This window comes from Falco biarmicus, chromosome 8 (assembly GCF_023638135.1).
Source record: "Falco biarmicus isolate bFalBia1 chromosome 8, bFalBia1.pri, whole genome shotgun sequence".
In the NCBI taxonomy this organism is placed as follows: Eukaryota; Metazoa; Chordata; class Aves; order Falconiformes; family Falconidae; genus Falco; species Falco biarmicus.
The window spans coordinates 33,618,410-33,639,565 of record NC_079295.1 but is presented as its reverse complement, the minus strand read 5'-3'; the positions used below and the strand labels follow the sequence as shown (position 1 = coordinate 33,639,565).

The window sequence follows — 21,156 nt, the reverse complement described above, 5'->3', positions numbered from 1 at the left end:
CCGGGGTAGCGGCAGACGGGGAGGCGGCCATGGCGGGGCAGCGGCCGGGCGCCTTCCCGCTGCTGGTGCGCGGCGACTGGGGCGCCGCCGGGCCGCCGCCCGCCCTGAGGAAGAAGCTGCTCTGCTACTTCCAGAGCCAGAAGCGCTCGGGCGGCGGCGAGTGCGAGCTGCGGGCCGGCCCCGAGCACCTCCTCGTCTGCTTCGCCCACCCCGAGGGTGAGCGGCCGGGGCGCGGTGAGGGGGGCGCGGGGGGTGGCCGGCGCCCTCCCCTCACCGGTGCCTGTCGTGTTGACAGTGCGGCGGCGGGTGCTCGACCGGCGGGTCCATGAGCTCGACTGGGGGCCCAGAGGGCGGCTGTCGCTGCTCGTCACCGAGCTGCCCGCGGGCGGCGGCCCGGCGCAGGTGAGGCGGCGCTGGGCGGGGAGGGCCGGGCGAGCGGGGCCGTGGCTGCCCGCGGCCGTGGGTCACCGCTCTCCTCTCTGTTCCGCTTCCAGGAGGTGGGACACGCCGGCGGGGCGGCGGAGCCAGGTAGGGGCGGCGGGGGGCCGGGGTCGGGGCTGGGGGCGGCCCGCCCGCAGCTGCCGCTAGCCCGGGAAGGGGCCGCGGGGAGGCGGCGGGGGCCGGGGGCGCGGCAGGCTGCTCCTCGAGTGCTTGCCCAGGCTGCCATTGAGCTGTGAACTCTCTTTTCCCCTTTTTTCCCCGCTCTCCAGCATTCCACTTCCTGTTTGAAACCACAAAGTTTAACCTCGTTGACAAAGCACAGCCCTCAAGTAAACTCCAAGGCATGCTTAAAACTGAACGAGCTAACGTTCGGGGCAGGTTGTGTTCCAGCTGCCATGGCATGCGTTCTGCTTTGGGGGTGGTGGGCAGGCGAAGATCGAGGGCACAGAAAAGCGGTTTGGCAGACGGTACTGTTATCTTTTGTTTTCCGATGCAGCTGTGCTCCACCACGTTTTAAACTGGCAGGTGGAGATGATGCGCGGAGTCAGGATACAGCACGAGGGACGCTTTCACAGCGGTGCCTGGTGACTAGAGGCGCGACCGGTCTCTTGTTCGATGGCGCATTTTTACCTTTTACCTGAGGATAGTGCGGGAATGTGTGGAGGACCTGCTCGCAGCGCTTCACACAGCATGGCTATGTGATGGTTTGTTTTTTAATGTGATGCCTGAGGCTTCTTGAGCTTAAAGAGAGTTTCTGTAACCACTTTCAACACATGGTTTAACAAAAGGAATGTATGGAAGTCTGTGATTCAGTCGGTGTCAAATAAAACTAAATTCAAGCTGTGTTAGCTCTTGGGTCTGCAAGAGCGTGACCTTTTTCTTCCTGAAGTACCCAGTAACTGTGAAATCCTTGTCATTTATCTCTAGTTAGTGAACCCCAGGTGTCTCTTCCCACCAGCCAGGATAAAGAGGCTTCTGTGTGGGCTCAGCAGGAGAATACAGGTAGGTGTGCCACTTATCAAGCAGAAACCACTGTGTTCTTGCTTCCCTGGTTTTTGTTGACCTTTATGCTGCGATAGTGCCTCGGTCACCTGGGTGGCTTGTGGTGTTTGTCTAATGTAGTGTTGAAATCATGCTCTCAGGCTAAAATAAGTAATTCTTTTCTTTGTATGAGTCCCTTTAGGAAACTCTGCACTTCACTGGCTGCCTCAAGGCATATTCCTTAGGGAGGGTATGCAGTGAATGCTGACCTTTGTTCTGGGTAGGGCTGTCCCAGCTGCCACCAACCCCACCGGGGTGACCTGTGGTAGAACATCAGTAGCTGTGTACCCCAGGTACACCTGAGCTCTGTGGCAGCCAGTGTGTGTAGACCTGTGGTGGCCCACAGCAATGACTGGATGTGAATGGAGGGGTTGTACAGGCAGAAGAGTGATGGTTCTCCTCATCATGGCTGTGTGAAGAAGCTTTCATAGCCATTATTTCTGCTGCCCTTGCCTGGTGGTGAATGGAAGACTTTTCTCTTCGTCTATTGATGCAACAACTCACGTTAGTGATATGCTCAGCTTGTTTCTGATTTAAAGGCTGTTGTGGAAAAAAACAACACCTGAGTTACTGTTTATTTGCATGTTCTTTTCCCTGATCTTATCTGTGATTTGAACAAAAGTAATGTGAAAGCTTGGAAGATAATAAGCTTGGGTTTTTTCTTAACTTTTGCCAAACGCATTATGGTGTGATCTTTCATTTCAGAATCATGTGAGAAATCGGAAGCGAAAAAAGCAACCCCTAGGAAATCTGTCATAGTAGTAACCACTGCTTCTGGGGAGGAAATAGAAGATGAGATTGTGGAAATGTACTTTGAAAATAAAAAGAAGTCTGGTGGGGGGGCCATCGAGTCCTATGTCAAAAAGGATCAGCAAATGATCATCAGCTTTCAGGATGAGGAAGGTATGATTGTATCTTATGGGTGTTACATTACTGAGGCTCCCTTTTAAAAATAGGCCTTTGCTGGTGCTGGGTCTCTCTGTGAGCATTGCTTGAGCAGAAGTGGCATGTTAGTCACAAAGAGTGACAGGACGTAAAAGGAGCCTGTCTGTCTGATGCAGATGTGGGTTTCTGACAATGTTCATAATAACCCCTGGGGAAAGAAGTGGTTCTCTAGACCTTTCCCAAATGCTTGATCAAGGCTCACAGAGAATAATGCAGGAGAAGTGATGTCAGGAGCGCTGCAGAATAAGTAGTCTTTAATTCTAGTTCAGGAGATTGGATAAACAGTAGTAAAATATTAACTGCAGTTCATGGCTAAATATTATGTTGTTGTATTTTCTTTCATATTAATTTCAATTGCCAGGATTTTGGAGACTGGGAGGAGGAGAGATGGTAAATATTACGTATTTGTAAGACAGAGAGGTGAATGCTTACCTCTGTGGAGAAAGTTATTTTAAAGTAGCCTCAATTTATCTGCAGTTCTCTAATGTTTTCCTTTACCCTAAGTGCCGTTCACTGCTTGTTAGAGTGCGAAGGAGATATGCAAAAAGAGGAAACTGTTTATTCAGGAAAAACAGTTAAATATTTAACATAGTCAAATATAGTTACGTAGTTTAAATAATTGTTAAATACTCAGGGTAAACAGGATGGAAAACCCTTTCTTTGTTTGCTATTTATTAGATGTTACTAATCTGGAGAACAGTTCCTTGCACTTGAAGGAGGTAGTGCTTACCTCAACAAGTAATTTTTTTTTTTTTTGTTTTCCTTTGAGGAGGCTGAGGACATCTAGATCATAGGGTCAGGATAAAAGCTACTCTAACTTCTGATGTAGTTTTGCCTTATTTCTGTTTATTCTGTGATACAAGAAAATACATCTGGCAAGATTTTTTAAAGTAGAGTGTAATTTAACATGTTGCTCTGCTATGATGGGAAGGGAAGTTCACATTTGTTCTCCTGTGGAACTAGATGCCCAAGAAGTTTTGCAGAGGAAGCATCACTCAGTGAAGAAAATTGATCTGTTTGTGGAGCCATGGCAAGTGGAGACTCCCCAGGAGCCGTGCCAAGTGGAGGACTCCCAAGGATCCCTGCCTTCCACCGTATTTGTGCTTGAAAATGTGCAGGAGACAGTAAAAGATTGCATGTTAATTATGCTGGTAGAGAACATCAGTGGCTTGTCAGAGGATGATGGTGACTTCAGTGTAGAAATGATACCTGAAATACATGCTGCTGTGGTTTCTTTTACTGGGAATACTGGTAAGAAGGAGTCAGAGTTGTGGATCTTTCTTATTAGTTGCTTGGTTGTGTGTGAGAAAGACTAAGCAGGAATGCTTTCTGTCATAGGTTTAAGGTTTAATCTAATACTACATTTTAAATGAGGATTTACTCTACTAAAGTTAATGACAAACACTGGCCTCTAAACCTTACAGATAAAAGGTAGGTCAGAAGAGGGCTAGCTCTGATTTCAGTAGTGAACAAAAGAGGTAGGACTAAAAAAACCTGTGACTATACAAGCAACAAAAGGATATATCCTGCCTTAGAACAGATCAATGGCAAGGAGAGCCTTTATCAAAAGATCTTACATGTGTAGTACGTTTCTATGGATTTGAGGGAAAATTGAACAAGTATGTGGAAGAGAGCTTTTTGAGGTTTTTAAATGGACTGCATCAGAGTTGGGATATCTGCTGTAATAGAGTGGAGGCTGGTAGAGGAGTAGGGAAGCAGCAGCATCTTACAGCTGTTCTCTGATACCTGCTGTGGCCATTGCTGGAAACAGGATTCTAGGCTGAATGGACCCTGGGATGCCGAGGCAAGTCCACTTGTCCTTATGCAGAGTGACAGCTCTGTGAAGTGTGGAATTAACACCATATGCTTTGCCTGATGTTGCAGCTGTTAAGCTACTGTGTGCCCACTGTGATTTTTTTAGTGTGTTCGATACCATACACTTCCTCTTCTGCCTTAGTAGCGATTGATGACAAAAGCATCTTGCAGGTGATGGAGAGGTGTCTGCTCCTACTTCTCACCAGTGAGAGGTTGGGGTGACTTCCTGGTTGACTTACGGTTGATATTATTAATGAATTCCATCCCATGACATGGGCAACAGTAAGTGGTGTGATAAGACCAGATTCAGAAACAGTGTAAGCCAGTGCCATAGCTGGTGGTGTAGAAATAACAGCACTGCGTTACCAGGAGAACTCAATTAAACTGACAGCGGTGAACTGGCTCCAGGATTCTTTGAGTTCTTTTAAGGACAAGGTGATTTTATGTGTACTTGATTCTAGGTGAGGAGGTGGGATAGGAAAGAAAAGAGAATTCTGCCTTCTGTGTGGAAAAATTGTATATTTCATTAGAAGGTAGAACACGGTGAAAACAAGTTATGTGCTGCTTTGAATCAGCTTTGTGGGAATAACTGTATTACTAGTAACATGTAAGAATTAAGTTGCTCAGAAATCTTAAAGTTGTGAAGGGTTTAGTCTGTGGTATAACTAAACTAAAAACATTTTTAGTTCTCTGCTATAGAAATTGTTTGTGCCTCATATCGTGGTCCAGTCCCAAATTTTTGTTGTAGCCTTTAGGAAGTAAGTAGATTCTTTAAAAACTTAATGGTGTGTTTGCCTGACAAACATAAAAATAACTTGATTATCTTTCCCTGTGATGATAACAAGGGGGGAAATAGCTGAAAATAGACTGTGTTTATCATAAAACTGAAAGGATCAAAATTTGAACTGTTGAATCATGTCTAGTTGTGTATAAAGCCATAGCACGAAAATTAACCTGATCTTGTTTTCCTTTGGGGTTAAAGAGACCCAGTGCTACTCGGTAGGAAAACTAGTGAAAAATTCTGGCTATGGTGGGTGTAGTCAACAATTGCGATCAGCCACGTGGTGAATACTAGGTGACAGATGCTGAATATGTGGAAGGAAGTATCTTTGTGGGCACCTCTGAGTTGACAGATGGTTTGTAATTCAGTGCTTTAGTCAACATGCACAGCAATACTCTGCTAACATCACAGTAGAAAAGTGAGCTACTAGTTTGATCTTGTGGGTTTTTGTTTTCTTCTCCCTTCTCTTTCTAGCTGTAGGGGAATTTGCAAAAATGCTTAATGAAAACCACAGAGCAAAGCAACAAAATATTACTGCACGGTGCCTTGAGCTAACAAAAAGCATTAGGGCTGAAAATATACCACCTAACACACCCAGTGACTATATAACCATCTACTTTGAAAATAAGAAGAATGGAGGTGCACAAGTGGTGGATGTTCAGCAGCTGCCTGATGAAGATGCAGCTATCATTACATTCAGTGACCATAAAGGTAATGCAGAAATTCAAAGCCTTTAATTCTTTGAGATCCTTTCACTTAAAGATCAAAATGTGGATTTTCTAGAGAAATGCCTACTTTGCCCTAATATAGCAGCAGATCTGGTGCTTTGTCATCGGGTCTCTGCTAACTGGAGTGCAAGCTTAAGTGTTGGACTGGCTGGACATGAAGCGTAGAATTTTTTCCTTTTCATGCACAGTTTACTTCACCCAGGCCTTGCTCCTTACAAAGTTCAATTTACAGTTTGAGTTCAATAGAGAAAGCACAGCCCCACATAGCACGGGAGACTTTTTTTTTTTCCCCACACCCACCCCCACCCCCCCACTTCAGCACCAGCTGCCCCATGGCAGTGTGTGCTGTCTGGCTCATCTGAGGACAATTCCTTGGACAGCTTTTTGGCCAGAGAGCAGGTGCTGTGCCTTGTCCAGCCAGTGACAGAAACTTGAGCATCTGTGCAAGGTGGAGGACGGCGAGATGCTGGAGGCATTACAGTGAAGGGAAGGGCTGAAAGGAAGTTGAAGAAAATAGATGGTATTTTTGGGGGAAGCAGAGGAGCTGTGATTTGATATTGCTGAGTAATAGCCCAAATAACTGCTGAGCTGGGCACTTCAAGTACAGCATACAACAGAAGTGGGGGCAGAGACAATGCTGTGCATACCTGTTCCTGGATGTGGACAGTGCTGACTCTTAACTGTCTCTCTCTAACTTAGTTTTTGGCATTTAAAACCAGTAACTCTTCAATAATTTGGAATTATTTCTACCTAGGAAGGGGGGAAAATGCATGTAAACCTCTCCTTAGACATAATAGATGTTACTATGTAGAAACTAAAGATTTAAAAAAGCAAATCTTTGGTTTTAAGTGCTAGCATTAATTGTTTGGGGTTTTGTTTGTTTGTTTTAGATGTAACCAATATCTTGGCAAAGCAGCATTTACTCAACAAAACACCAATCTCTGTCTATCCTTACTACATCTCACTGGGAACAGCTTTATATGGAAAGGAAGGGCCACAAATAAAGAATCCAGATCCAATTATGGTGTCTCTGGATCCGTATATCTGGTGTTACTTGCAGAGAAATAATAAGATAATTGAGGCAATAAGTTGTGAAATGGCAAAGTGTAATTGTGTGCTAACGTGGCCTGAACCCCACTGTGCAGACCCAAAAGTTACTTTGCATCCTTCAGCTACTTTGTCTGAGCAGAAGAGATTAGCATCTCGATTGATCAAGACATGGAATGAAAATGTTTGCACCGCATTTTCACATAGCATATCGAAGTACAAAGCAATAGAATGTCAAGTAAGTTCAGAGGTGTGGGAAGCCATTAGAAACAGCTTTACCCACGATGAAGTTCTGATAATGCCATATATTTCGAAGGATTTACTTGTTTTAGTAGGTGAAAAAGAAGTTGTGAATAATGTTGAACAAGAACTGAAGTTTCTAATAGAAAAGGCCACCAAAGAAATTGAAAGAGAAAAGCAAAGAACTGAAGAAATAGTGGTAATGAGTGCAGGGGAGTTTGCAATTTTACAGAGTACTGGTCTTGAAGAAAAAATTCATAAGGAGTTCCCAGCCCTGCGGATGACTCCTGATCATTTGCAGAAGGTAATTAACCTACGTGGAGTGCCTGAGGAAGTCTATAAAGTAAAAGGGGAAATATTAGATAATATACGCAAAATGGCAAAGAAAACAGTCAATATCCACCCCCATATTTTCCAGTTTTTAGAGCAAATTGATAATGAAACCCTGTCACAGAGCCTGTTTATGTCAAAACAAATCAGTGCCTTTTATGAGCTTGACACAGAAGGTGTCATCTTGAAAGGGAGTGCTCCTGAAGATCTCCTAAAAGCAGAAGAAGAAATAAAGAAGGAACTGGACTACAAAAGCATTACTTTAGAGGATGAATCAGTCCTCCAGAAGAAGGAATGGAGGATGCTTACCAAGAGAAATTGCTCTAATGAAGCTATAATAGTCACTCAGGTAGAGAGTCAGGTCATTATTGCTGGTTGTTCTCAAGCTGTAGCAAAAGCCTTTGAAGAACTTCATAACTTTGTAGATGAAAACACGCAAGTACAAAAGGTCATTGGTGGAAAGCCCACGGTGGTCATAATGTTTTTTGAGACAGAGAAGACCAGTGTTTGGGGTGACTTACAGAATAAAGGTGTGAAAGTTGACTTTAGCACACAGAAAAAACATAGAGTTATATCCTTGAGTGGGCCGAGAAGAGAAGTGCTGAAGGGAGTCACCTTAGTTGAGGAAATTCTGTCTGGCCTGCATTTTAATCGTGTGGTAATTAGAGAGCCAGGAGCCGAGTCATATTTCAAAGAGCGAGAACCCTTTTTTGCTGCCAGTGTGAAACAAGAATTTAAGTGTCTAATCAGGCTGGAAGAGCAGTCAGAACAACTGGAAGAACAGCAAGAAAATAGTAATACAGGCAAGTCCTATACTCAAGTGACCATAGGTGGAATTGTAATAGCTGTTTATAAAGCTGACTTGTGCACTTATCCTGTTGATGTTGTGGTAAATGCATCTAATGAGGACTTAAAACACATCGGTGGCCTTGCTGAGGCACTGTTAAAAGCGGCTGGTCCAGAACTGCAACAGGAGTGTGACGAGCTGGTGAAGAAGAACGGGAGTTTGCAGCCTGGGTGTGCGGTTATCACGGGCCCTGGGAAACTCCCCTGCAAGAACATCATTCATGCTGTTGGTCCCAGGTGGAGGAAGGATGAAGCAGAGAAGTGCGTGTTCTTGTTAAGAAAGACAGTGAAGAAAAGTCTGCAACTGGCTGAAACATACAATCATCGCTCCATAGCTCTCCCTGCTATAAGTGGAGGGATTTTTGGCTTCCCACGGGAGCTGTGTACGTATTCGATTGTATCCTCCGTCAAGGAGACCTTGGAAGAATCCATGGGGGACAGCAGCTTGAAGGAGATTCATCTTGTGGATGTTGCACAGGATAACATTCGGGCATTCAGCAAGGCACTGAGAGAAGTGTTTTCAAATTACTCTTCCTACAAGTCACTGCATCAGGACAGTATAGTTCATCAGCCTAGGAAAAGGAAAATTTCTCAAAATAGCAAGAACTTCCCATTGGTAACAACTGAGGAGGGCCTCAACATCATGCTGAGAAAAGGAAGCATTGAAGATGCTACAGTAAGTGTTTTAAATTACTTGTTTTTAAAATGTCACGTGGGGGTTTTTGGTTGGTTTTTGGTTTTGCATTTGTTTCTTTAAAAAACAAAACCAAATGTGAGGTGTTTGATAAGTTACTGAAATTGGCTATCACTGCGGATAATATTTGCTATTAGGTGACTATCTTACATGGTAGGTACAGATGGCTGTGCAGCATTGCATTTTGTTATGTACTGACAGGCACACAGATCCCCCGTGGTACACGGTTCATTACAGTTTAAGCAGAAACAACTAGGGTCAGCAGGAATTTTCTGGGCTCCAAATCCCCCAACCCTACCTTGCTGGGCAGGAACTGGCTGCATGCAGCATTGACCTTCCTAGAAATCCTGAGTACAAGAGTGTGGTACTAGCGCAAAAGCAAAAGAGGGTGCTCGGTGTTGGTTAATGTGAGTACGCTGCTGTGTGAGAGTGGCTGGGCTGCTTCCAGGTCCACTGTGTCCCAAGGCAACACAGACATGCACATCTGAGCCCTGGGCCCACAGGCAGCCTGGTTCTCCCTCCATCTGTAGGCTGTTGATCTGGGGAGCTGTTATTCATTATGTTGTGGTGAACACTGGTACGGAACGTTCGGTTCCTATTGCATTTCCTGTGGAGAACGAACTTCACTCGCTGATTTCCATTTGCCTTTGGTATTGAGTTGTCATTAGCTGGCTGATAGCTACCTTACTGGGATCACTGATAGTGGAAGCAACTCCTTTCAGAACCTTTTCTGTAGTGGCCAGCAAATCCTTTCAGGAGTGGATGCCTCCCACAGCTTGTGCGTGTGGCTTCTCTAGTTGGCCAGGGCAGAGTATACGTTAAAGTGTATATTCTTTCCTGAGGAGCTCAATATAGTGCTTGACACAATGTTAATAGCCCTTTGTACTTCTCTCCCTTGTAAGTTACTGCTTTTCTCACTTTTTTTCACCTTAGCTTTCCTCCAGTCTTGTTTGTCTTCAGCTTTTCCCTTTTCTCAAGACCAATCGTGCATGGGAGGTCCTGCTTACCTCAGTGAACAGAGATTTTTGCTCTGCAGGCTTCTCTTGAAGAGTGGACTTGCATAAATGTTTTTCAAATGGAGGTAGAACAAATAGACCAGGAACGCAGAATTTAACTTTCTCCTGTTGGGTTGAATTGAGCTTTGCTGTTAACTCGGCTTTTGTGTTGCTTTGGGCAGGCTCTGGATAATAGAATTGAGAATAACTTCTGGTTTGCTTTCAGGTGACTGTCCCAAAATATTTACTTTGTAAATCAGCAGGCAGGCTGTATCTGATTAACCAGTGCAAAATTTAAATTTGATACTTAAAAGCTAGAGTTCTTGCTTGCGTGTGTTTCAGACAGACATTGTTGTCATCAGTGTTGCCAGAGATCTCCAGCTTGATAAAGGGCCGCTTGCTAAAGCTTTGCTAAGCAAGGCAGGACCGATGCTTCAGATGGGCTTGGAAGAGGAAGGCCTAGCAAAAACACCTGAGGAAGGCTCTGTGTTGAAAACAGAAGGTTATGATCTGAGTTGCAGTGTTGTGCTTCATGCTGTCGTACCTGCATGGTCCCAGAGACGCACATCTTCAAAGGTACAAGGGTTTTTATTTTCCTAATTTGATTGAGCTTTATAGTGGGTTTAATGCCACTTTCCCCTTGCAATGGGGGACAGTGTCATAAGAGATGAGAGTTTGGCCTGTTCCTTTTTAACTGTGTGGCTGAACCTTTCTTGACTAATACATTCCTTGTGATGTATGCGATTATTGTATCTTAATACCAAGAGATAGCTAAAAAGGAAAGTGCTATGTTGCACATGCTGGAAATAAAATTACTTTCAGTAACTGAAAAAAATAATTGTGCTTTACAGGTCTTGGGCGACATCATCGTAAAATGCCTGGAGATTGCTGAGGAACTATCTTTGAAGTCAATTACTTTCCCAGCAATTGGGACAGGGAATTTAGGATTCCCAAGGTCTGTTGTTGCTAAATTACTGTTTGACAAAGTGTTTGAATTCAGTAGTAAAAATGGAGTAAATTCTCTCGAGGAAGTTCACTTTCTATTGCATCCAAAAGACACAGCTAATATTCAGGTGAGTTACCGTGGTTTTTTCTGTCTCTATTATATGCTGGTTTATTTGGGTCTATGTCATGGTACTTGGCTATCTGGTGATCTCCAAGGAATCCATGGAGTGCTTGTTCCTATACTAAAGAAGTAGTTTGCTGGTAGTCTCCCTTGTCTGTACTGAAAGTTCTCTTTTTGGTTCTACCCCTTGTGGTCTCCAGCCTGTCCTGGACAGCCCTGCTCCCTTCCTGTCCTTTTCTGTTCCCTGGCAATAATACAGATGAAATTGCAATTACTCTTTCTCTTATGAGCTCACCTAATTCTTCAGTTATATAGGTCTTGCCTACAGATAAATTCACTGCAGCTCCTGCATAGATGCCTTCACTCTTGGAAAAAGGAGTGCTTTCAATAGAGTGCTAGTGTCTGTTTAGGAAGAATAATTATGCTAGGATTGCTGTGCTGGTAGACTTCTCCAGTAGAAGCATATCAGTATTCTGCATCCTCCTTTCTTCAGTGTCACGATAGCACAGATTTTTCTGTATCCATGCTCAAGTTACTTCACACATGAATCTTTCAAAAGAGAGCAGTCACACTGTGAATTAACGTCCAAATAAGTGTTTCTGCATCTGTTGACTTCTGTTTTGTGCAACAGCTAATACGGTTTGAAAAGCCAAACTTGGAAGTTACGATGCCAAGGTCTGAGCTATTGTGCATAGATAAAGGTGGCATCAGCTGGAAGACTTGGGTTCGAGAGTAAACTAGCCCCTCAATGTAAAGATGCCTCTGTTACTGTATCCCTCTGCAATTATAACTAGGGCTTTGACTTAATTCTGGCTGTTGCTCATTCTGAATAACCTTGCTCTCTGAGAACAAGTATGCCCAGACTTGCCATCAGCACTATGCAGAGGATATGAAGTAACTTGCATTGAGCTCTTTCTGATTTTTTTTTTCTTTTTTAAATTGTCAGACCTTTATTTCTACTGTGTAATCCAGGGGTCCTCAAACTTTTTAACCAGGGGGCCGGCGCGCAGATGAAGTGGCAGGCAGTCATCTGCGGCTGCTTGGTTTCCCCCCCAACCCCCGGCGGGGGCTGAGGGGGCAGCAGGGGGGGTCTGGGGTTCAGATTGAGGACCCTGGGGGGCCGTATCCAGCCCATGGGCCATAGTTTGAGGACCCCTGGTGTAATCTAAAGACTTCTACAGGGGTTGACTGTAACTTTCTTCTCTAGGAATTTGCAGCTGAACTTGAGAACAGGTGTGGAAATGCTGTAGATGATGAAGTGCAGAAGACTTCTCCAAATAAAGCTAGCCAAGGCACAGGTGAACTTTTTTTCATAGCAGTTGTGTGCCTAGTGGATTTTTGTATTCTTTTAAATATTCCATGGATTGCATTCATGATACAAGTTTAGATATTTGTTTGGTGAGCATGTCATTCCCAAGGTCCGTGTAGCAGTCAGTGGCTGCTGTAGAGGCAGTATATAGTATTTTCTGGCTGAGTGTCTGTCATGTCTGAAGCAGTGTTGGAAATGCTAAGCAAAAAATATATCTGTGATTCGTTATCGGGATGGTGCCCCTACAAATCAGAACAGCAGAAGCTACCATGTGCCAAGAGCACAAGTAAGGCTTTTTCTTTTATTGCTGCAGTACTTGATTAGGTCACGAACAGGTCAATGTCTCCCCGTTTCCTGGGAAGGCAGGTGGGTTCCTGGTTATATGTCTTAAAGTGACCTCTTTGGAATACTCTTAAGTCTTGTACATGTTGGGATGAGTAACAAAAACCAAAGTGAAACATCTTTGCTGTTATCGTAAGTGATGTGTGGAATACTTAATCAAGTTTTTACAAATAATGCATAGGTAAAAAGTTCCTGTCACGCAGTAGAGAACCTGCCTAAAAATGCTGGGAGACAGAGGAGCAAGGCAATGAGACTTGGAAAGTTTACTGCTCTCTTACCTTGGAGTTTCAAAAAGGCTTATACAGTAAAAGGTCACATAGTAGTGTCTGTATACCAGGTGTGCAGCAAATAAAGATTTTTCTGCCATCTCAGCATGAATAGCAACGATGGGAACAGGTGAAGTTTGATAAGAGACTCCTGTGAGAAGGAATGATTTTCAGTTAACGTGGCAGGCAGCCCTCTTCACAGGCTGAGTCTGAAGTCAAACTGTGGTCTCTGTAAGCTTTGTACCCATGAGCAAGGTCCTTATCTCTTACCTCATTGTCTCCTGCTCAGGGTCTGTATTTCTTTCCTGCAGCTTTCTTTGGTACCTCTTCAACCCCAGCACAGAATGTATATGAAATGACGATTGGCTCCATCGTGTTCCGGGTGGCAGAAGGCGATATTACCAAGGAAGAGGGAGATGTCATTGTAAACATAACAAACCAAACCTTCAGCCTCAAAACAGGTATTTTAGTCAGTATTACGTGTGAAAACAGTATGTGTGGTTGGAAGGGCTGGATAAAGAGAGCAGGAAGTATTTTTTTCAATGTTTCAAACCCTTTTGTTTCATGGTCTAGTCTCAGTTTTGCTTCTTAGGGTACAAAGGTTCAATTAGGAAGTGTCTGAAACTTTCCTTTTCTTGTTAATCTATGTTCCAGGGTGGCCTGTTTTAAGACTCTTACAGAAAGGGAAAAATAATCTTTTTCACAGAATCTTTTAATAGAACACTTCTTGGACTAAAGGAGAAGACAAACCTCAATGAGGTTTTGACTTTGGTGAAGCTTCTTAGGTACATTAGACATCACTGTGAATTGAAAAGCATAAGCCTAAAATTCAGGCAACAGAGCTTTGCAATGATAACCTTTACTGTTATCAGGACTGAGATATTTTAGATATTATGTGGTACACAATTCTGCCTCAGATGGGACTTTAATGGCACTAATAGTAGTAACAGTAGTAATAGGTCTGCCTCTTCTCATTTAAGGTGTCTCTAAAGCCATTCTGAATGGTGCTGGAAAAGCAGTTGAAGATGAATGTGCTCAACTAGGTATGGTACAACATTTCTGACCTCCTTTCTGAAGGTGTTCGTGCATGGCAGAGAATCTGTTGGAATACTCTCAGTACCTACTGTACATCCATCTGTATTATGCACTGTTATGTCAGCTAGTTTTTAATCAGTTAATGTGGAAAGGAGAAGAAAAATCTTCAAGAACAGAGCTTCTAAGCATATATAAAGAACTAAATCTATTTGATATTGGATCCTCTTATTCCAATAAAGCTTTGCATGCTAAAACCTAATTGAGTCTACATCAAACACAGCCGTGAGCAAGGGTTAATGTTGGCAGAAATCTCGATAGAGAAGCCGTACCTCACTGGAAGCAACTGTCTACTACCTGCAACTCATTTTGTCATTCCAGAGTGAGAAAATGTTTGCTGTTGGCTTAACTAAGAACCCACTACCGCATCCTCTGTGTGACCGAGAGGGAAAACTAGTGAAGTTGGGTTCCTGCCTTAGAAGAGGCATTTAATTGTAGACCAAATTCAGCTAGTGAACAGAAAATATAATAGACAGGGAGTAGGGATGGACACACGTGTAGTTTAAAACCCCACAAAATAAGGGAAGTAGGAAAGATGTTGGTGTAGAGCTCAGCTTGTAAGACCACCCAAAGGAAAAGAATTATGTGGAGGAGATAAGTTAAACTTCTGTTGCACAGACCAAGAGAGTAATTCAGGCTAGGTGGCATGCTTGTGTGTTTATGAAGACAGAGTGTAGTACTAGTCTGCATTAAGTTCTCCAAGTCCGCAGAGCAAACTTGACAAATAAAAGCACACACAAAATTTGACAAATGAAGCAACTATTTGACAGATATAAAACAAATCTTTGTGCCTTGAAAGTGAAAACAGAGAGGGGGGCTGGTACAATTTGTAGGACACTTGAAGCGTATCCTGGGGCATATCTGTCATCATTTATTATCTCTTAATGAGGATTAGTACATATCTGTATTGTGGATAATTTTTGATTGATTACATTCTCCTACTTATGTTTCAGCCTCACAATCTAACAAGAGCTGTATCACCACCCAAGCAGGAAGTCTGCCATGCAAAAAAATAATCCATGTTGTTGCCCAAGATGATATCAAGGCGCTAGTCTCCAAAGTGCTTCAGGAGTGTGAATTACAGCAGTATACCTCTGTCACCTTCCCAGCAATTGGAACAGGTCTGTGTCTCCCTTTCAGAAGGGGCTCAGGTCACGTGATTCTGCTGATCTCAGGGCACAAGTGATGAGTTTAATTTATCTGGAGGGGTTATTTGATGAAAATATATTCAGAAACCGCAGACTTGAAAACTGCTATTAGAAGCTTATGAAGACCTAGAAAGCTTTGCTCCTTGCAGTCAGCTCGTATGTAGAGTACGAGTGTTCTAGAGCTGACGCTTCCTTGATAACAGGGAATGAAAGGTATGTCTGTACTTGCTGAAGGACTGTAAATATTTGTCACAGCAGCCTAGTATGTGCAGGCAGCTCATTGGAGAATGTCCAAGGAGCTACCTGTCCATTGCTGAAATCAGTAGATGATGCCGCTCCGGCTAGCAGCCACACAAGTAGGGTTGATACGGATGGAATGTGAACTTGCCAAAAATGCCAGATTGTCCCATTTTCTTCTATTGTTATTTTCAGTTAGTTCAGTAGAAATCTCTAGTCAGAGAATCCAGAACTGATCTCCATGCATGCAGGGACCTCTTGCATGAATAAAACTAGACTCGCTTTTTGAGTGAAGAGTTGGCCACTGGCATATTAAGTAACCAAGTCATATCACCTACACCATAACCTGATCAGTTGCCATGTCAAAAAAAAAATATTCCATTTTTCCCTTGCTGGAAAGGTGGTCTCAAACATCCTTTTCCTGATAAATAGAAACCTTTCCTAATTGCTAGCCTGAAGTTGTTTCTGACCTATTTATGATCCAGCTGATTGTGGGTATGTTCATAACTGTTCTATTAAAGACACTTTAACCATTTCTAACAGTCATTAATGCTTTTTAAAGACAAAATGGTTATATACCTTGTTTCAGGTGAGGCAGGCCGTGATCCAGCTGTAGTAGCTGACAACATGATAGACGCAGTAACTGATTTTGCAAGAAATAACTCTGCTCCTTCTGTGAAAACCATTAAAGTTGTCATCTTTCAGCCACATCTGCTGAATGTGTTCCATAGAAGCATGCAGAAAAGACTAAGTCCTGCTAAAACAGGAGCCAAATCATTGCTAACCAAGTTAAAGTGTAAGTAGATGTTACTTAAATATGGGTTCTAGATCAACGTGTTTAGCACCAGCTGATGATTGTTAATATTAATTACAACATTTGTGTGTTTCAATGTAGCATTCTGGAGCTCTGACAAATGTTCTCCAAAGGAAGAAACCAAAGCAGTTTTGGAAAAGAGGGTTGACCTGGCTGTTGTGCAGATCTGCGGTGAAAACAAAAAGAAAGTGGAAGAAGCTGAAAAGTGGTTGAGGAGTGCGATTTTAAAGGAGCAATTTCAAACAGAAATCGTAAATGAGTCTATCGTTCATTTTGGTGAAGCAGAGAGTGAGAAACTGCGTACCCTACAAAAGAAACTAAAAATTGCTCTTCATTTGGATGGTACCTCTATTAAAATTTCAGGTCTTGAGAAAGATGTATGGATTGCTTATTCAGCTATCCAAGAAATGATCCATGGCGTAAAAGCTGCTAAACAGGAAGAGCTCAGGGCAGAACTTTTACAAAACTTAATTGAGTGGAAATATTTTGAAAAGGATTCCTATGTGCCCTTCAATAGTCTCACAAATATGCACTTGGAAAATGCTTTCATAAGAAAGCGGAAAGATGTTCCAGTTGTTATTGATGAGAAAAAATACACAGTGAATGTAGAAGCTAGATATGCTGTGGATGACCAAGGGAAGCGTATACCCGTTATACGTGTTGATAAATCTGAAGGTAAGTAAAAGCATCCTGACAGACTGGCATTCCCCATGTTAAAACCAGGTTGCATCCAGCCTCGTAAGAGTAAGAAATCGTAAGAATATGCAAAACATTGTTAGGAGCTTTGTGTAGGTCCATTTCTGGAGAATGTAGAAAGGAACTGAATTGGGAAATGAAAATAAAAGAATCCTGCAGTTCAAATATTTTTGAGATGTAGGTAATGCATTCTGAGGTTCTTAACAGGCTTACCAGCAACAATTAGATGTTAGTAGCAGTTGTTGTTCTAGATCTCAGCTCATTTCTGTTCTTGAGATGTACCCTCTTCCAATTACTTCTGGCCCTTTGGAATGTGAGTAGCTGCTTTTTTCTTACTCATCTGTACAGGACTTTTCCCAGTGTATTATTTTAATTTGTTCTGCTATGACTCAGTTTTACAGGGCCACATTTCATATCTTAATGGGAACAACTTTTTTGTCCACTTAATGCTTGAAAGAGGGTGGGTTTAAGTAACTGTGCAGCTACCGGTGCCTTAGTAATGACTCCTGCACATATTTTTAGGTTTTTATTTTTTGTTCTTTTACCAGAAAACGTCACTTCTAATGGAGGGGGGCTATAGTGCTGGATGTCTATAGCATACACATCAGCCAGTGTTACTATTCAACAATACAGCTAGATACTAGGGCTCACGTGAAAAGAGAGAAAGGAAGAAAGGGAAGACTTCTGCTTTTCAGATAGATAGTATATTCCTGAACTTTTTTATTTAAAACCTTCCTTGTTCAGATGCTTTGCTCCTAGTCTCCTAGATTATGAGAATTAACTACTCAGTAAATGTGCATTTGCTCCTTGTCCTTGAAAACTTGATTTGCAGGGGAGGCTACTGGTAAAAGATGTTGCAAAGGATCCCTGTTCAGCTGTGAAGAGCAGATTTGTCTAGGATCTACCAACTCAGGCACACTAATAGCCAGTGCAGAGGCAAACGAGAAACTGCAATGCCCTAATCCTCTAGTAAAAGACCTGTGGAACACACAAAAACCTGTAGGCACTAGTGATAAGCTGGATGTATGGGCTTTTGGAAGGGTTTGTGGCAGGGCATGCCTTCATTTTAAGCAGAGGATTTGGGTAAATACGATTGTTTCTTGTGCAGATCAAGAGTCAACAGTGCTCCCGGCAACGTGGGATGATATGCAAAACCAGCGACTCAAAATAGTGGAATTAAAACCAGAGACAAGAGAATACAGAGATGTGCAGGAAAAGTTTCTGAGTACCTGTCAGTCATTAAAAATTGAAAAGGTAAAAGGATATCATCACTTCTAAGCATAAATTATTTGACCGCAAGTGAGTGAAGAGTACCAGTAACAATGGAAAAATAAATTCCACTGGGATTTCTGAACCTGGACAAGTCTGTTGCTGTCACTAACTTGAATCGTCATCAGTGTAATGTTGAAGTTAAGGTATTTGGAACAACTCTTAAGCGTCTGCTTCTTCAGCACCAAGGGAGAGTGTTCTTTCTTAAAATCTTTTTGCTATAGTAGAGCACAGCATTTGGTCACTTAAGCCACATGCTTGCAGGTAGGTGTGTCATCTATGCCCCAGCAACCTGTAAAATTCTCCTATATTGTTTCTTATGGAGTGTTTCTGTCAGGCAGGTTCTTCTGTTGGTCTGTTATGCCAGTCTGGAGTGATTTGGCTAACATTTCATAATCTAGTATACATGTATTGGAGCTAGGAGGAGAATCTCGGAAGCAGATTGAATTGTTGATAGAAAGTAGGCTGCTGTCATGAAAAATATTTGCCTTTCTGTCTTATTTTCAAACTTGGCAGATTGAAAGGGTGCAGAATCCATTTTTTTGGAAGACCTACCAAATAAAGAAGCGTGAAATGGATAACAAAAATGGCAACAAAAATAATGAGAGGCTTCTATTTCATGGGACAAGTAAGGAGTCATTGACCTTAATTAACAACTATGGATTTAACCGGAGCTATGCTGGAATGCACGGTAATGTGAATTTCAAAACAATTTGAATGACTAGCCATGTCATCTATATAGTCCTGCCTCGTATGCAGAATTATTTGGCTGTATCTCCCTGTTGCAAATAAAAAGCTAAATTGTCAAGTGATTTACAGGCTCTGAAGGTGGCAGATAAGTGATTGCTGCTAATGAAATGCTCACAAATGTTTGGTTTTCTGATTACAGCTGCAAACTTTGGGAATGGAACATACTTTGCTGTTAACGCCAACTATTCTGCCAGCGACACCTATTCTAAACCAGATGCGAATGGGAAGAAGTACATGTACTTAGCTCGAGTCCTTGTTGGAGAATATTCTCAGGGGACAAGAGGATCAATTACTCCAGCAGCAAAAAGCAGTAGTAGCTCTATAGATCTGTTTGATAGTTCAACTGATAATATGAAGCATCCCTCCATGTTTATCATATTTAATGACATTCAAGCTTACCCAGAATACCTTATCACTTTCACTAGATAAACATTTTGATTGCAGCCAAGATTGATATGTCTTTCAATCTTTGTGTGGGACAGAAAAACTTAAAACAAAATGCACAGTGAAAACAACAAATAGTTGTAATATTTCTTGGAGCTTGTTTACATTTAAGCAACTTCTGGCAAATTTTGATAGCACTGAAATAGGCTGCTTGTTTACACTCAGAATAGCTGAGCATTTTTAACACTTGAGCTCAATATTGTACTGAAAACTGCTCTTACATTAAGTCTATCAAGCCTTTATACTGCGTTAGCCTTTCTGTGCAGCCTTACGGCCATCCTTGTTGTGGGAGACAGTAGGGAGTGCTGGTGGGTGATTGAAAGGGATCTTCTTTCAGCCACTGATCGCTCGATGTTGCATTTCTGATGGCTTCTTACACGCTGTAAATGACAGTCTGCATCGTGAATTACAATACAGTGGTTTTCAATAAATGAAGCGATCATAGTTAATGGTTTGTGTTGTCTAAACCTCTCCAAACATTTAGCATTGGTTTTCAACCGGTGAACTTCAAGGAACTTGACATCTCAAATATAGATTTGCTTGGGTTTAATTACAGTAATCCTCCCTAGGAGGTTAATCAAAGGTTCTACAGAAGGTTATAGAAGTTGCCTTATCTATAGCCTCAGACAGGAAAGTAAATTTTGGGAAGGTGTTGTCATACGCCAGCTCCAGCAACCTTCCTGTGATCTGAAGGGGAAATGAACAGAGCAGAGAAAAGCGCGGAGTGGTTGTTACAGCTTACATGAATAGGTTATCTCAAAGGGGTGATCATTAACAAGCTGAAGTTCAGAGTTCCCGGCTGGGAGTGGGGAAGCAAAGCAACATCATCTGTGTTGACAGAATTAAAAAAAACCAAAATGCCCCTCTCAGCCTTAGATACTGTAAGATCTTCCAGTGAAAAAGCAGTCATGCAGCACCTCTAAATTCTAAAAACCCTTGGCTCCTCTGAAGGCAACGGCTTTGACTGGCCTGGTTGGATGATTAAGAGAAAAGTATCCAGTATTTGCTTTACTTTGTTAGGTTGCTTTTACTTTAATGTTTCACCATGAGTTGATGTGTCCATGTTATCAGTAATCATCACAGGGCAAACATTGCCGAGGGGCGTGTTTTCTAGGAAATGTGGTATGAAACAAAGTGAACGTGCACACCCCATCCCATGGCTCCCGCTGCCGTAGTCCTGGAATGCTCACTTTGGGCGTTACTGCTTTCGATTACGTCAGTTTTCTAACTGCTGCAAAGTGCCGACTGTTGAGTTTCTAGTGCTTGAACTCAAGATACAGGCATGGGAGCCCAAAGTATTGTTTTCCTTTTGAAATGAATAAACATAATCCCTGTACCAAATGTGCATGGTGAGCAGCCCATCAGTGTGGCGGGAGGCATGGGGTGCTGCACTGCAGCAGGCAGGCTGCCTGTACCTGCCCTGGCCGCCTGTACCCACCTGGGCCGCCTGTAGCTGCCTGGGCTGCCTGTACCTGCCTGGGCTGCTTGTACCTGCCTGAGCCACCTGTACCTGCCCAGGCTGCCTGTGCCCACCTGTACCTGACCAGGCTGCCTGTGCCCACCTGCACCTGCCCAGCCTGCTGTGCCCGCCTGTACCTGCCCAGGCTGCCTGTGCCTGCCTGCACCTGCCCAGGCTGCCTGTGCCTGCCTGTACCTGCCTGTACCTGCCCAGGCTGCCTGTACCCACCTGTAGCTGCCCAGGCTACCTGTATCTGCCTGCACCTGCCCAGGCTGCCTGTACCTGCCCAGGCTGCCTGTACCTGCCTGTACCTGCCCAGGCTGCCTTTACCCGCCTGCACCTGCCCAGGCTGCCTGTACCT

At 43.2% G+C, this 21,156-nt stretch overlaps 1 protein-coding gene across 2 annotated transcripts; it reads left to right on the top strand.

The window, feature by feature from the left end:
- On the top strand, positions 1–19,785 carry LOC130153677 (protein mono-ADP-ribosyltransferase PARP14-like). 2 transcript variants are annotated; one of them, XM_056348860.1, is made up of 19 exons: positions 1–216; positions 296–402; positions 495–528; positions 1,369–1,443; positions 2,188–2,385; positions 3,391–3,678; positions 5,498–5,734; positions 6,642–8,890; positions 10,246–10,479; positions 10,755–10,976; positions 12,177–12,267; positions 13,198–13,347; positions 13,867–13,929; positions 14,932–15,099; positions 15,953–16,159; positions 16,259–16,852; positions 17,982–18,127; positions 18,659–18,833; positions 19,032–19,785. In XM_056348860.1, the coding sequence occupies exons 1-19, from the start codon at positions 30–32 to the stop codon at positions 19,319–19,321; spliced, it is 5,715 nt and encodes a 1,904-aa protein (XP_056204835.1). In that variant the 5' UTR covers positions 1–29; the 3' UTR covers positions 19,322–19,785. The 2 variants fall into 2 exon arrangements, with proteins under 2 accessions (XP_056204835.1, XP_056204838.1); XM_056348863.1 differs by lacking the exons at positions 1–216; positions 296–402; positions 495–528 and having other exon boundaries at positions 629–1,443; positions 15,926–16,159.
- Positions 19,786–21,156: the final 1,371 nt, after the last annotated feature.

Bases quoted from the DNA above. Each gene is read 5' to 3' on its own strand.
- LOC130153677 (XM_056348860.1), top strand. From the start codon at position 30: ATGGCGGGGCAGCGGCCGGGCGCCTTCCCGCTGCTGGTGCGCGGCGAC. The intron at 8,891-10,245 runs GTAAGTGTTTTA...CGTGTGTTTCAG, and splicing joins GAAGCATTGAAGATGCTACA to ACAGACATTGTTGTCATCAG. The intron at 18,128-18,658 runs GTAAAAGGATAT...CAAACTTGGCAG, and splicing joins AGTCATTAAAAATTGAAAAG to ATTGAAAGGGTGCAGAATCC.